At 41.1% G+C, this 16,880-nt stretch overlaps 1 protein-coding gene across 11 annotated transcripts in view; it reads left to right on the top strand.

The window, feature by feature from the left end:
* NPHP4 (nephrocystin 4) overlaps positions 1–16,880 on the top strand; it is a 169,312-nt gene that overhangs the window by 117,705 nt on the left and 34,727 nt on the right. For all 11 annotated transcript variants that reach the window (XR_011966968.1, XM_072608685.1, XM_072608677.1 and 8 more), the window contains 6 exons: positions 1,444–1,598; positions 1,792–1,983; positions 2,460–2,647; positions 3,657–3,817; positions 5,119–5,299; positions 13,728–13,856. Coding sequence is in view for 10 of the 11 variants with exons in the window: in XM_072608685.1 (XP_072464786.1) it covers positions 1,444–1,598; positions 1,792–1,983; positions 2,460–2,647; positions 3,657–3,817; positions 5,119–5,299; positions 13,728–13,856 (1,006 nt within the window). In the remaining variant the exon portion in view is untranslated. The remainder of the gene's footprint in view (positions 1–1,443; positions 1,599–1,791; positions 1,984–2,459; positions 2,648–3,656; positions 3,818–5,118; positions 5,300–13,727; positions 13,857–16,880) is intronic.

Raw genomic sequence — 16,880 nt, 5'->3', positions numbered from 1 at the left:
GTTCTGAGCCATGGGGATGGGGAGGACAGAGTTGTCTTTTTCTTTGGTTGGGCTTAAAGCCATCATCCTTACTTTCCCCTTGGGGAGAGAGCCAAAGGGAAGCTTCAGCTTTATAAAGTGGTCCTATCAAAATACTGGATTTTTTGTGCTTGCATTTGATGATAAGTCAAATTTAAATGACTCTTAGTGACTCTGGTCTCTAAAAGGAAAGGGAGATATCTATTTAGCAACCCAGACATCCTTTTTAGAAAGGATGGTTTGGCACAGTGGACAAGGACACTGAATCTGGCATCCGAAGGCAGCGTTCTAGTACCAACGCTAACTAGCTGTGTGATCACAGGCCTCACCTTTCTGAGCTTGTTTCTTCATCTGTGAAATGGAGATGATGTACAAGCTATCTCCTAGAGGATTGTGAGGATAACATCTGAGTATATAGGAAGTGCTTTCCATAGAATGTCTGTAAAGCACTAGAGAAATGTCAGTTCTTACCTGAAAAATGATCAAATCAGGCTTCAGAGATACCATCAGTTTTCAGTGGCATTTTCATATCAAGAAATACTAGAAAGACATAGCACATTTGGATCCAAAAGCCTTTTGGCTTACAGGTTTCAGGAATATGTCTTGGAGGGGTCCAGCTCAGAAACTTTCTGGTTAACCTTCAGCAATGTGACGGAGAAAATTTCATTGTGTATGTCCATTTGGAAAATGAATAGAAATACAAACCCAAGCTTTCTAAGAGATAAATTTTTAAATGGAATTTATTTATTAGTTATAAATTTGCCAGCCATTTTTTAATGTTGCTTCAGAGGTGATGGTATGGTCTTATGCATCTAGTCATTAGGTATTCCTTTTTCTTTAAGCAGGATGCCTCGACATCAAGCGTTCAAAGACAGCTTTCCAGACATGGCATCTGGCTCCTAAGCAAGCCAGTCCTTTAGATGTTTGTTTGCTGGTCCTTCCTAATTTCTGAATTCCTTTTAGGGGAATTATTGGACTGTGAGCTCCAGAAGGACAGGCAGGGACCTCATCTTAACAGAACTCTGGCTTTCTCCCATCACTTAGCATACTTTTGGTGCTTAATAAATGCCTGTTGAATGCATGAATGAACAAATGAATGGATGGAGTGGGGGTGGGGGGGTAGAGCATGTGACTGGTTTGATGGGTTCAGCCACGGAAAGGGATCTCCCACCAACATACTCTGTCCATTGGCACACAGATGCAATGTCTTCTTGCCTTTCTGGTGACAGTTTAAGTCTTCAGTGAAAAAAAATCCCTCTTTGATTAATAGCATTGGTGGAATTTCTTTTTTAACTCTTAAATCAGTGAAAGCACTTCATCAGGCAATTTACTTAGATGGGAACAGCATCTCTGTGCCTCAATGATGAAGCTTCACCAATGGGTGCCTTCAATTTTGTCTCTGAGTGCCTTCTTTTTACCCACTAGGATCTTTCACCCAGCAGCAGCAGCAGGGTAGCTCATCTGGAGGTTAACCTGAGCCAGAGGTCCCTCATTCCAGAATCCCCCAGTGCTGAGCAGCTGCAAGAGTTGCCTTTCACACCCTTCCATGCTCCGATTATCATGGGCACCGAGACCCGAAGGTGGGTCCTAAATCTCTCCATACAATCTGGGTCATGCTGGGTACTTATATGTTTGGATAGCATCCCGTAGGTGATAACTAGCTTAGCAGATGGCTAGATTCATAGCATGTCTGATAAAAGAAGTGGAATTGTTTTTATTTTGATCATACTGGTTAGATGAATCCCTTTGCACTGAGGTTCTGTTGCATTTCAGTTTCGGATCTAAGCTTTCCCGGGCCTCGCTAGTCCGCCTGCATGCATTAGGCTTTCCAGAAATTCTGGACCACAGCAAGCAGCCAGCTGAAGTTGTGGATCCCTCCATCCCTGTGAACTTTAACCCTCAAAAGGAAGAGGCCGATGTGCTACAGAGCAATGAAATAATTCTGCAATTTCTTGCCTTCAGCAGGTAAAACAAGAATGATTTTATGTCCTTGTTTCATTCTACCCTTCTTTTTGACAGCCCTCATGTTAAGGGGAATTCTTAAGATGGTTCTAACCTCCATAGCTTCTCTTTTCCTTGTAAAGTCACATTATTCTTTGTGTCATTAAAAGGGACCTTTTCAAAACAGGATGTCTAGGAGTTCAGCACACCATTCAAAAGTAATTCCCTGTTTGTAATTATCATCACAGTTGGAAAACTTGTTGGGTTTTTCCTGAGTACTTTTCCTTCAAACATGGTTCTTCTCTTCCACAAAGGTAAAACATTGCCTATAGCTAGAACCTCATTAATTGTCCAGCCAGCTTATCCAGAGCCAACTCAAACTATTCACTTCAGTTCCTGAGGCAGCCTCTTAGAACAGATAGGAAAGATTGCTCAGTAGGCCAAGTGTTCTGTAAAGGGCTATCAGTGATGGATTAATTCAAAGGTGCAATTTTATTTAGAGCATCAGAGGACCCCAGGGGAATGCCGTGGCCCAAAACAGTGTATTTCACCTTCCAATTCTACCGTTTCCCACCGGTCACGACACCACGGTTACAACTCGTGAAGCTGGACCAACCTGGGATGACTTACTCTAGTTGTCCCTCCCACATCCTGGTTTCAGTGAACAAAGATGGTTCATTCAACAAGGGTAAGCGTGTGTTTGAAATGTCGATATGTGTGAGTTTGGTGAGAAGGGTCAGCTTGGGGATTCCAGAATGCACCCTTTCAGGCTGTTGGACAGTGAGAATAGGAAGCTAAAATAGTGGTTGTATGTTTATAACATGTGGGGTTGTTAGACTAAGTGTGTCACACTAAGTTGTTTATAAGCTAAGTACCTCAGAGACCTTAACTAATCCAGTCATTTAAATGAGTTTTTTGTCAATTGGAATTAAGGCTGCCGATCCATGAAATATGCATTTAAGTTTCTTCTATTTGTTCACATAATACATAATTAAGAACAGGTCCCAAATATTGAGAAGGATCATAAGCTGTGAAATCCACAAAAGCTAGTGCCATGGGATGAGGGAAAGTCAATAAATATGGGCAGCTTTCATCCTTTAGAGATATTATTTACTTTCATGTGCATCTCATCACATGTCCTCATGAATATATGATACCTAGAGTTTCTGTCATAGAAAGTTTATCCTGTTTCTAACAAAAACAATTTGAAGATATGTTTAAATTTTCCATTCCTTGAGAGATTTAAGCAGTTGATTCTACTTATGATAGATGAATCATTTGAAAAAGTAGAGTGGTTTTAAAAAATAGATATCTAACCTAGTTCAGTTTTGTTAGTAAAAACAGAGATTGTGTGTCTTAAAGTCCTTGTCCCCTGTGAGATAGCCATTTGGAATCTCTATCAATTCTTCAGGTCCCAGCTGATAGAAAGCATCATGAAGGCTTGTACCAAGAAGGTGTTGGTTTGACCTTTGGGTAGGGCTCCACCCTGTCCAGCAGGAACCTTTGAGACTGTGCTGTTGTTATTAACTCAAGCGCCTTATGATTTCACTTGATTAATGTGTTTACGAAATTGTGATTATAGCTGAAAGTGAGATTGGGTTCTGGTGTCCAGGGCTACATTTCTCTTCAGAAAATAAAGATGATAAATAGGTCAAATTTATGTTTTGACTCTTCTCATGGGTTTCTTTTGGGGGCAGACTCTCCTGGACTCCAGCTCCAGTATCTGGTGGATCCTGTGCTCCTCAAACCTGGAGAACGGAGGTGGTTCATACATTATCTTGCTCTGCAGACCTTACAGATTGATGTCTGGGATGGAGATTCGCTGCTTCTCATTGGTTCTGCAGCAGTGCAGATGGAGGTAGCATTTCTTTCCACAATAAAAGTATGATAACATGTAGCTCATTAGAAATCCCATTATAAAAAAGTCCAGGAGAGTTGTTAGTGTGGCCCTTTTACCCAATTCAGATACTATAACTCTGCCTATTGATTTCCCTGGTAGAAAACATGATCACTTTCCTAACAAAGGAAAATATTTCTCATAAGGTCCATGTTCTGTATTTTCAGTTGTTTTCCCATTTAACTCTAAGAACAAACTCAGTGGTTCATTTACTCCCCTATGAGTTCTAAGTATTTTTAACTTTCATTGTGTCCATATCAGTGAGGAAAAGTTAAAAAAAAAAAAAAGATCTGTCCTTGATCATTTCTTATTTCCATGGTGGTTTCCATAACAATTGCTTTAAGAAAAAAAAAAAAGACCAGTGTGTTATGCTGAGTACAGGGCTGATCCTCAAGGCAGGATGACCTGGGTTCAGATACTGCCCCTGCCCCTTACCAGTTCTTCATCATGGACATGACATCAGTCATAGTATTACAGATATAGAATTCAAAAAGTTCTCGAAAATCATCTAATCCCGTGTCCTTAAATTACGGATAAGGAAACTGGGTCCCAAGGAGTTTAAATGTCTTCCCCAAGGTCACATAGCATCTAGCCTCTCTCACCTAAACTTATCTCCTCTGAGGAGAATAATTCTAGTCCTTCCTCACCACATGATGGTGGTGCTGAGGCTCAAATTCAGGTAACATCCATAAAATGTTTGTAATCCTTAAAGCACTTTATAGAAGATAAGCTATTATTATTGATTATAATTATTAATGAAAGCCTCTGAGTTTTGAGCAACCCTTTACAAGTTGGTAAAATCACATGGCAATATTTGGTTTGAGGAAAAGAACATTTTATTCCATGGTGTTGCTAATTGAACTGTTCTAAACATCAGGTGGATGGATCCAAGTTTCTCCAGATGTGGCTAGGCCATGGAGCTGGCATGATGGGATCACTCCTCTTTCTGCACTCCCAAACTTTATTTGTTCTAGAACATTTTACAAAGAGAAGGTTGGACAAAGACATCAGACTTATATATATACGTTTTTTTAAAGCTGGTGCCTTACAGATGATCCAAGTATCAGGTGGGATTCATGTGGTTGGGTCCTTTAGAACACGGGACAGAATATCCTCCAAACACGAGGTCAGATGCATCAGTATGTTTCTTGAGCAAACAGGCAGCAGGCTGGGCTGGCCGTTTTCCCCATGCCTGGCAGTGTCCCCTAAAAACTGTTACCAACTCCCCTTTATATCTTGTGTACATTCCCCTCGTTCCACAGCACATCCTCCGTCAGGGCCAAGCAGCTGTTCAAGTCTCCCACGAGCTCGATGTTGTCACAACAGAATATGAACAGGATTCAATGGTGGTGAGTGGAGATATCACCAGACCTGGCACCGTCAAACCCATCGGAGTCCACACTCTGGTCCGAGGCCGTCTGTACCTTACTCTGGCCAATGTGGGTAAGGAGTCCAAGCTCTCTCAAAGGGCTTTGCCTTTCCATCTTGCTCCCTTAGCTCTAGAAGGGTAAGGAGAGGACTCTGATTTCTTGTGTACCCTTCTCTGCATCTAGACCAGTGCATGAGATGTACCTAACAGGTACCCAGGAAATGCATACTGAATGAATTATTAGGAGGGTTAATGAGACTGCCCCTCACAGGGAGTGTTCTGTTATATTTTAGCCTTGTGACTTTTCAGTATGCAAGTGAATCTATTAGGCATCACATTGTTCCACTTTTTTTCTCATTCCTATTCCCCCTGTGTCCTTCAGACTGTCCTCAAGTAAAGACTGTAGCTTATGAGAGAGCATTTTGTCTGTTTGGCCTGCTCTATATGAATGAAATGCCAAGCACAGTGACCTGAGGGGAGAACCCTCTGTCTTTACTGAATAGTAGAATTAGCAACAAAAAAAGAGACTGTCCCAAACTTTCAGGCATCAGGGGGAGGAAGAAAGAGGGAAAACATAGCTCCTTCTGACTCAGAGCAATGACCTTTTGTGGAAAGGAGTCATAAAAAAGATGTCAGTGATAATCACGGCCCAGCATCCTGATGTTTCCCTTTATTTTATCCTTGTCTGAAAGCCTTGCCTGGCATGGAGGTTACTCATAGGGCCTGACTTAGGGGAGAATCGAGCCGAGGTCATTTGGAGAGGTGCAGTTCATTTTTATTTAAGACTTCCTTTTGTCTGTATATGCCCCATAGAGCTGTACCTGATATAGCAAGGCTTTGGTCACAGAGTTCAGAAGTGAGGACAGGCAGGGCACAGAATTACCCCTCCTCCCTCTGCTAACCAGGTACCTTTGCAGAGCTTTGGGGCTGAGCTCCAGTGTGTTTTACTGCATTCCATTAATGAAAAATTTTTTTGAAAAAGAAAAAAGACTGTCATCCTTGATTATTTTCCTGGGGTGGGGTGGGAGGGAGAGGATTTGAGGTTGGGAGTTGTTTCTTAGCAAAATGGAAAACCTAGTACTGGGAACTTTTGACCCTAGATAGGTCAGGGCACACAGTCACATCTCTGGAGTTTTATGAGGAATTTTCCATGTCTTAAAAATCACCTGAAAGTAAGCCCACGAGCCATATGAGAGAGCAGCGCATCCTTTCTCTGCACATCAGCAGCCAGGCCCTGCCCCTGGCAGCAGAAGACAAGTTAATGCACAGTTCATTAAGTCTAGTTTGAGTTTTCTGCCTGCTTGTTTACAAATGTACAATCCGAGGCAGCTTTGAAAACAGACAATATGGAAACTGCAGAACTCAATTAGGTTCTAGAGAAATAACAGAAGGACATGTGAGGAACAGGCATTATTCCAAAGCTCCCAGCAGCCCCAGCTCTGGTATGGTGAGGAGCATTCTTGCTTCCTAGAATGTACTGGTTGTTTTTATATTTAATTCACAAGCCCACAAATGTGCAGTGACTCCAGGTTTTAAAATCTTATCTTCAGAAGAAAGATTAGCTCTATTATACGTTATCTTAAATTGTCATTTTCATACTTTGCCTGCAAGAGAATGATAAGCTCTTGGGAAAGAGAGTCTGAGATCCCCAGCCCTGAGAGGACCTAAATGCAAACTTAGAAAAGGAAACAGCTGAACAAAGGACAAATACTGAACACAACACACTTTGTATCAACGCAACAGCTCTTTGATTTCTCTATAAATTTGGCTTTATTACTTTTTTAAACTTTGTGGCTTTTATTTCTTTATAAAATTGGTTATATTATGTACTGAGCAGCAGGACCACTCCTGAAAATTGGATGATGACCGTGTAATTATTTAGGACTACAGAAATGGAATAAAAGCCAAATGGCAGCATTCCAATGGAGAGATGACTTTGGGGCTGGTCTGTGACCTTCTTGCATATACACTCCACGTGTCCAACTTGGATGCCAAGAAGTGAATCTTTAACAAGAAAACTTTTTACTTTTCAGACTTTTTCCTCTTAAGACAATCTACATTCCACCCTAACTGGCTTCCTTGCTCTTCCGTGAATCAATCACAAGCATTTATGAAGGGCCTCCTTGAGTACCAGGGTATACAAAGATAAAAATGAAAATAATCCCCCATTGTAAGGAATTGAATTCTAGTTCTAGTGGGAGGACATAGAAAGGACATAGAAAAATATGCGGCATAAATATAAATAATTAAATGCAAATATATGCAAAGTATTTAAATACAAGATAGGGAAGGAGGGTCCTAGGAGTTTGACTGAGAAAAGGAGGAAAGCTATAGAATGAAAGCTTGAGCTGAACCAGGCCTTCATTCGCCACTTCCTGAGGGCTTTTGGCCGGGCTTCCCCATCCACCTGGAATGCATTCCTGCTTTGTCTTTGCTTCTTAGGATCCTCAGCTTCCTTTAAGGTACAATCTCCCATGGGAAACCTTGCCTGCTTCCAGTAGTCATTGCTGCTCTCTGCTTCACCTCACAGGATCTTGTGCTTACTGATCAGAGTCAGTGTCTGGTTGGTTCCACTTTCTCACTTTCATATTTATTGCCTCGATATACCTAGCTTGGTTCCTGACACACAAGCACTTTAAATTCTGGTCTACTGGTTGATTGATTGAATATGAAATATCTTCCCAGGAGAATGTAAACTTCTTGAGGACAGGGGCTGTTTTCCATTTTGTCTTTGTAGCTCTTGTGCCTAACAGATTGTGTTTTGATTTGTCCTTCACTCTCAAAGACCGCCATGACATCATGAAGGTGGTGCCATGACATGCAAGGGAATTGGATTCAAATGAGGGAGGGCTGTGCAAAGTCACCAGCCTCACTTTCTCCTTCAGAGCCAGTGGCCAGACATCAGTCAGGACGATGGGAGATGGTGTAGGATGCGGTGGGAAACATTAGCCTTTTTAAGCTAAAATCTTTCCAAGTTCTCACTTTGAGTGAGGGAACACCCATTCAGCGATTAGGGCTGTTGAAGAAATGAGTCAAGGGATTGCCCCTTTAATCCAAAATAAAAGAAAAAAATCAGAGTGGGAGGGGAAGACCTTCAGGATTTCTGGCCAAAAGAGAAACAGTGACTAGTGCCTGACACATTGCCAGGTACCAAATAGGTACTTAACTGCTCATTGGATGAGTTGAATGAAGGAGAACAGTGGATAAGCCCCAGCTGGCCTTCCCTGGGAAACTTTCAGTTCATAGTAATGGTAACTTCATGAAGGATGAAATGATGATAATATTACCAGTAGCTGATGAGATCAGCAGGAAAGAGTAGTCTATTTGTTTAACTGTGTACATGTTATATCGCTTCCCCAGTAGAATCAATCAATTGGTAAACATTTCTTAAGTGCCAGCTACTGCTGGGGATATTAAAAAAAGTCTCTCATGGAGGTTATAATCTAATAGGGGAGACAGTATGGAAACAAACATACAAAGCAGACTCCGTATGGGACAAATAGGAAGTAATTAAGAGGAAAGGCACTAGAATTAAGAAGTCAGTCGCTAACATTTATTAAGTACCTACCCTGTGTCCAGGCACTATGCTAAGTGCTAAGGATACAGAAGGAGGCAAAAGACAGTCCTTGCCCTCAAGGAACTTATAATCTAATGGGGGAGACAACATGGAAACATAGATACAAAGCAAACTGTGTACAGGATAGATAATTCATAGGAGGAATGCACTGGAATTAAGAGGGGTTGAGCAAGGCTTCCAGCAAAAGAAGGTATTTTAGTTGAAACTTAACAGAAACCAGGGAGGCTTCTTAGATGTTTTCAGTGGCTGCATATCCAGTCAAGTCATTTTCAAGAATCTTGTGTGGAGACAGACTTTAGGGAAAATACTGTACTTTTGGGGGCAGATACTTAGAGTTTGAGGCCAGTTTTAATTTCTTTTTACGATATATTAATGGGGAAACTCCACAGATACAAGTGTAATGCCATAGATGATAAGTCTACTTTGATACTATGAAATGCATTTCTAGAGTTGTAGACTGTAAACATTGGAGCCCTGTGTCATTATGGTTATGTTACTGTCGGTCTTATTTTAAGTAGGATTCTGGCTACAAATTCAGTGAGGACCAGGTTAGTTAATATATAGCCAAACCACATTGATGGTCATCAGAAAGTTGCTTATAAAGGGATAAATTTTTTAGATGTAACTCATAAAATAGATAAAAATACAAACCAGCCCCTCGGTCCTATGCACTTTGCAGGGTTGTATTTGTGGATTGGTTAGATAAGGGGGAGAAGGTGCTCAGAGTCATACCATCCTTAGACCATCTATCGAACATCAGCATGACTGTTGACCCTCTCTTATGACATGTGATGTTTCTCTAATGAACAAGAGTTGCCATATTCTTGTAGGCATTGGAACTGCCATTTCTGCTTCTGTAGGAAGTGCCTTTATGTTGACATTTTCCCCATAAATGAAACCTGAAATCAGAGAGAAGCAGCAGTTAAATGGAAGGATAAATTGTAGGATTTTTTCAGAGAGCTAAAATTAAGGCATCACCAGTGGGACAGCCAGGTGGCACAGTGGATAGACCACCAGCCCTGCAGTCATGAAGATCTCAGTTCAAATCCAGCCTCAAGTACTTACTAATTGTGACCCTGGACAAGTCACTTATTCCTGATTGCCTCCAAAAAAAAAAAAAGAAGAAAAGAAAAGAAGGTATTGCCAGATATCTTGTACTCCAAAGCACCAGAAAACTTCATTTTGTAGGTCATTTGGTCTTCTTCACTTCCAGGGTTCATGAAAATAATATGCCCTCTGACTGTATGAAGTTAATTGCTATTCATGGACCAACATATCTTATAGAGTATGAAGAAATTGTGATCAGTATCTCTACCACCCTGGACAAATAAAGTGGATAAAAAAATTATATTTTGCACAGTTTTTGACAGAGAGTAAGATAGGCAGGGAGTCCCTTGGTTTCTTGGTCATCCCTGTGCTGGCAAGCCCCCTCATGGACTGGGATTCACATGGTGAGGAGTGTTCGATGGTAAATGTACCTCACTTGTCTCAAGGGCCCATCTCTAAAGTCAAACTCAGGTCTCCATTTCTATTTTGTTACCATGCTAACAGAAACCTAGGAAACAGTAGCCCAGAATCAGTGAGAGCATTTAATTCGAACAGAATTGGAAACATTCTCAGAACCCATCTCTCAAATGAATCCCCTCTCCTCCCCTCTTTAAGGTTCTTCCTGCCTCCACACAGGGGAAAACAGCATAGTTTATCTCACTAGACTTATTCGGCCATAGCTCTTCTTATAACTCTTTCCTCATACTTCACCTCTGGTTATGGCACTACATGACCTCCATGGAGAGGTGTGCTCCTAGGAGCTTTCCATGGCTCTGTGGACTCATCTTCTCCAAACTTATCTGACAGCCTACCAGCCTAATCTCTTGGATGGTCTAACCCACTGATCTAACTTCTTGGACGGCCTAGTCCACTGGCTTAGCCTCCTGCTAGAAGTCCATGCCTTCACTTCTAATTTCTTCTTCCTTGCCATGCCCGTCTCATCTGTATCCTTGGTACATCATCTTACTGGAATTTGAAGTCCTAGTTCACTCCATGGAGAAGTAGCTAGCGCTTGGTGCCCCATACCCTGAGCAGCACAGGCTTGTCCTCCTCCAGGTCAGCTACTGCTAAAGCCTCTCGCGTTGGTGCTGCAGATGGCCAAAGGACTGGGCAAAAAAAGGGAAAAGCAGAAAGAGAATGGGCCAGATTTCATTTGGGGAATTGCTTGATCCCAAGCTTCTCATTGTCATGAAAGACCTAATGTCACAGGGGAATTGAGGATGACCTCCAGGATATTGGGAGGATTCTCTTTAGATTGATGGAAGATGTGGGTGAGAATCATGTGGGGGAGGAAGCCGGGTTGTAGGGCAGTTTACACCCAGGATGGCTGGGTGCTTGCTCTGAGAATGCCATGGCTCTATCAAACAGGGAGTCGAGCTATTTTCTCCATCCTCCCGACCTTGGCCTTACAAGATACTATGTTGTGGGAAGAGAGAAAGCCAATAAACAGAGACTACAGGGAGAGTCAAGGGCAAGCAACAACCTAGGAGGAAGAAAGCCTAGACATGTCATGTCAGTAACTAGTCAACTTTATCATCATGTGAAATTACTCTCCCAGGGTAAAAAAGGCTGTTGGTTTTTTGTTTTTGCATTTTATCAGACTACACATTTAATGGTTGTGCTCTGCGTTCATTGTGATACCTATAATCCAAGTGTTGATATGACATGTGGCTCAGTGAATCAGTGAATAGAGCGCTGGGCCTGGAGTCAGGAAGACCTGAATTCAAATCCATCTTCAGGCTCTTTCTAGCTGTGTGAGCCTGGGTAAGTCACTTAATCCTGTTTGCCTCAGTTTCCTCATCTGTAAAATGAGCTGGAGAAGGAAATGGCAAACTGTTCTGGTATCTTCGCCAAGAAAATCCCATATCGGGTCATGAAAAGTCAGACATGACTGAAACAACTGAACGACAATAAAAAACAAAAAAAAAAATCAGTGGATATGGTTGCTCTGCCGGTGATGTTGTTTGATCCCAGAGCCTTCTCTCTGTGCCAAGAGGAGTGACATGGACTGCACTAACCTGATCTCCTTTGCTTAGTTTGGTTCCTTTCTTTTTCTCTCTTTCTTTCTCTTTCTTTCTTTCTTTCTTTCTTTCTTTCTTTCTTTCTTTCTTTCTTTCTTTCTTTCTTTCTTCCTTTCTTCCTTCCTTTCTTCCTTTCTTCCTTCCTTCCTTCCTTTCTTCCTTCCTTTCTTCCTTCCTTTCTTTCTTTCTTCCTTCCTTCCTTCCTTCCTTTCTTTCTTTCTTCCTTTCTTTCTTTCTTCCTTCCTTCCTTCCTTTCTTTCTTTCTTCCTTTCTTTCTTTCTTTCTTCCTTCCTTCCTTTCTTTCTTTCTTTCTTTCTTTCTTTCTTTCTTTCTTTCTTTCTTTCTTTCTTTCTTTCTTTCTTTCTTCCTTCCTTCCTTCCTTCCTTCCTTCCTTCCTTTCTTTCTTTCTCTTCCTTCCTTCCTTTCTTTCTTTCTTTCTTTCTTTCTTTCTTTCTTTCTTTCTTTCTTTCTTTCTTTCTTTCTTTCTTTCTTTCTTTCTTTCTTCCTCTTCCTTTTCCTTCCTCCCACCCTCCTTCCCTCCTCTCTGTCTGTCTCTCTCTGTCTCTGTCTCTTTCCCCATTTCTCCTCTCTCTTCTCTCTCTCTGTCTCTATTTCTTTTCTCCTTTCTTTTCCTTCCTCCCTCCCTCATTCCCTCCTTTCTGTCTTTCTATCTCTGTCTCTGTCTCTTTCTTTTCCCTTTTCTCCTGTCTCTTCTCTCTCTCTTTCTCTCTCTCTTTCTTTTTCTTTCTTTCCTCCTTTCCTTCTTTTCCTATCTCCCTCTCTCCTTCCCTCCTCTCTGTCTTTCTATCTCTCTTTGTCTCTGTCTGTCTGTCTCTTTTTCTTCTAGGACTTGTATATAGTGCCACTTTCTCACCTCTGTTTCCATTTGTACAAGTCATTGCAAGTTTGTCTGTCTTCATCCTATTTGCTATTTCTTATAGAACAACGATGCTTATTCCATTACATTTTTATACCACCCTTTATTCATCCATTCCTAAGTCAATAAGCATCCACTTTGTTTCCAGGTCTTTACTACCACCAAAAAAAATATAAAACAGAAAAGTATAATATTTAACAGAAGGACAGAATTATTTGCAGAAGCTTGCTTGTTTTATGGGACTCTTGAAATCATTTTATCAAGTTCTTAGGAAGCTCTTAGCAGTTTGTGAGAATTTAGTAGAGTACTGTGGCTAACCTTGCAAAATTAGCAGTTACACTCTGGATTTTTTGTGGGAGTTTATTCATCCTTCTTAAAGACTAGGCTTGCTCTCCCAAAACCATTGTGTAATGGAGGAACTCAAGCAATTCTAACATCCATTGAGTGCAGGGTTTTTTCCCTTAAAATGTGCATGTGGTTAAAGACATTTATGTGTGAAAGCCTTTGAAAGCTCATATTTTAATGTGACCCACAGCAAAGTTACAGAATTTAAAAGCATAATTTTGTGACAGCTTTATTATAATTTTAAAGAGCCTGTGAAATTCCACCCAGGTTAAGACCACTGGAAATTTGTCTGGTGATCAGATGAATAAGAGTACCTGTATCTGCCTACTTGGTGTCAGGTTGTTTGTCTCATCAATGCAAAAGGTACACCTCATGCCTCTTAGGAGTCAAGGATGTAGAAAACAAAAGATGAATGAGTTGAAAGCTAATGGAGCTCTTTTTACATGTCAGTGTTTCTGTATAATTGAACAAATTGAAACCAGTGCTTGGGAGTAAGGGCTTTAATATGGTGTATAATTTAGAAGTTAGAATTCTACTGTGTTTGCCTCTCATTAAGCTTTTATTAAAATTAAAAAAAAAAACTTCTTTGCTATTAATATATTCCTGTGACCCTTATGGGGGTGATTTCAATTTAGGTCATGTGTCTGAACAAAAATCAAGTGATTCTGACTCATTGCCGCCTTCACGATCACGGATCATTTCCTCTAACGATGGGACCAGTCGCTTTCACGGAGGCAGTCTTCTTAACCACGGAGGCCATAGATGTAAGTAGAAGGGGGCATCTTGCTTCACACTTAGATGCTACCTACCTACCTATCATGGGGTGGTAAGCAGAAAATTGAGGGGATAAGAACTAGAACTGTCCTTCCTTGGAAAACAGTGCTAACAGAATGTCATCCAGGCTTAGCCCTGGAGCATGTGCCCTAAGTAATCTTATTGATTTTTCCAGTCACGTTTGTTCTCCTCATTAATCAAATGCCATGGTCTGTGTACTTGGTGTTGTGGAAATCAAGCTTTATTCTTTTGACAGAGTAATTGGAATCCTGTGAGTGACATTTGTTGTAGGTTAGCAAGCTACTCACCTGCAGTGGAAGCAGGGGAGAAGATAAAAGAAACTGGGAGAGCATTGGATTATTTTTAATAGATTTGAATGGTCAGTGATAGTCTATAAGCATTTATTAAACACTGCTACATACCAGACCCTATATTAAGCACAGGGCATGCAAATGTGAAAAAGAAAGACAATCCCTGCCCTCACGGAGTTTATAATCTAATGGGAGAAGATTCCAAACAAAAGAAAGCTGAAAGGGAACTGGGGAGTACCTGAAGCAAGGGCATGGTGGGGAAATCAAAGAAGGCCAAAGCTGAGCAACTGCCAATGCACATGTATGTATTCCACCCTTATGTATGAGAACTGAAGACCTTGGGGAAGTCATCTCATTCTTGTAAACCATCTGTAAGATGAAAGAGCTTTGTGAACTGATCTCTAAGGTTCCTGCCAGCTCTAAATCCTAAGAACTTAGTTTGGAAAATATCTTCCTTCTAGTGAAAAAAAAAACAACAACAAAAAACTCAACCTTTTCTGAGGGTTTTTTCCCCTCTGTAAATAACCATAATAAATAATATATTTGATATAACATGAAATAATTGCCGTGTATATTAAATACAGAAAAGGCCTTGTAAGTTAATTTTCTAACTAGCTTTGCAAATTATAGCTCTAGAGCTGGAAGGTACTTCAGAGACATCCTCATTTTACAGATGAGGAAACTGAGACCCAGAGATGAAGTGATCATCCAGGGTTACACAGACAGTACGTTGCAGAGCTGGGATTTGAGGCTAGTTACTCTGATCCCAAATCCATTGTAACAGATGAGGAAACCAAGACTCAGAGAAGGTCTTGTTGGACTTAAGCTCATGCAGAGTGTTAGGTAACAGAGCAGAGATTAGAAGTCTTGTCTCCCAGTTCACAGTTCCAGACTCTTTCCACTCTTTCCTTCTCTACTTAAAAGTAATGGCTAGGATAATGTGACCCTTGTTTGAGAAGCCCTTCCTTGACACAAGGGCTGCAGTCCCACTTTGAGCGAACCCTCCCTTTTTTGTTTTCATTGCTCTCACAGAGGAAACAGCATCTGGTAGCCTCCTCCCATGATAGAGCTACCAACTCCCTTTACAAACAGGCATGTTCATAAGAGCCACAGCATGAATAGGTTTACTTATGGATGAAAGGAAGCACATGTAACTCCTGTCAAGCAGGTGGCATTTTGGATAGAGAGCTGGCCTTCAAGCCAGGCAGACCTATGCTCCAGGCTTGCCTCTGACTCAAACTAGTTCTGAGGTCCTTAGTGTCCAGGCAACCCTCTGAGGTTCTTAGATGCAAGGGATGCACTGAACTCCATTGGTATGGGGTGGGGGTTGGGGGGAGGTTTCTCAACCGAGAGTTCCCTATACCCATGAAACCACAGGTGTACTCCCTATCCTTATCCTCCCAGTGTACCAGAATAGTACCCATCACTCAGAATAGGACCTGGATTCAGGAAGACCTGAGTTCAAACCTAGCCTTAGACACTTTTTTAGCTTTGTGATCCTCAGCAAGTCACTTAGCTTTTTTCTACCTCAGTTTTTATCTGTAAAATGGGAATAATAATAGCACCTATCTTGCAGGGTTGTTGTGAAAATCAAATGAAATAATATTTGTAAAGAACTTAGCACAGTGATTGGCACATAGCCTACTTTTTACATGCTTAATAAATTCTTTTTTCTTTCCTTCCTTCCTTCTTTCCTTCCTTCCTTCCTTCCTCTCTCCTTCCCTCCCTTCCTTCCTTCTTTCCTGCTCTCCCTCTCTTCCTCTCTCCCTCCCATCACTGGATCAAAAGATCTTTCCCTGCCCCTGAAGAGTATGTGTTGTACACACTCAACTTCTGTCTTGCTCAGGCAAACCCATCTTTTCAGCCAAAATTTCTCCTTACCTCCCTACTATCTCAAATTCATTCCACTATAAGATTGCCTCTGTATTTCATATGAAGTAACAAATGATGTGACAGTTTTTGTAGATGATCTGTAATCTTAATTTGTTGACTTTTTATTAGCATTGTGTGGTGGATAGAGTGCTGGACTTGGAAGCAAGAACATCTGGATTCAGATCTTGTTACCAGCACTGCTGTGTGACCTTGGGCTTGTCTCTTAACTCTCTGACCCTCAATGTCCTCATGTCCTAACTGGGGATTATAATACCCATAATACTTTTCTCACAGAATCAATAACAGGCTCCAGTGAGGCAATTTATATAAAGTACTTTGCCAACCCTTAATTATAATGTGGTCAGTTATTAATATTATTATCAAACTTATAAAATACATTAATTGCAGTTTAATTCACCAACTACTTATTAAGCATCTACCACATAGAAGGAATGGGATCAGAGAAGTGATGACATGACTTGCACTGGACTTTGTTTTGAGTGAGGGAGGGCTGTGCACAGTCACCAGCCTCACTTTCTCCTCCTGAGCCATCTGGGTCCAGTGACCAGATATTCATCAGGATGACTGGAGATGGCCCAGGAGGCAGTGGGGGACCTTGGACTTTTCAGGTATTCACGTAGAAGGAGGTAATGCCCATTGAATGAATAGGCCTCTTTAAGAAGTAGTCAGGGAATGGCTCTTGAATGAGCAAAAGAAAAAATAATATGAGCCAAAAAGTACTTTTTAAAGTCCAGTATTTTTACTTTAATGTTGAAGAAACTCTAGGCTTGGTAACTGATCTGTTCTAGGTTACAACCAGAATCCAGATCT

This window comes from Notamacropus eugenii, chromosome 5 (genome assembly GCF_028372415.1).
Source record: "Notamacropus eugenii isolate mMacEug1 chromosome 5, mMacEug1.pri_v2, whole genome shotgun sequence".
Classification (NCBI taxonomy): Eukaryota; Metazoa; Chordata; class Mammalia; order Diprotodontia; family Macropodidae; genus Notamacropus; species Notamacropus eugenii.
The sequence above is the reverse complement of the archived record's forward strand: the minus strand, read 5'-3'. Positions and strand labels throughout refer to the sequence as shown.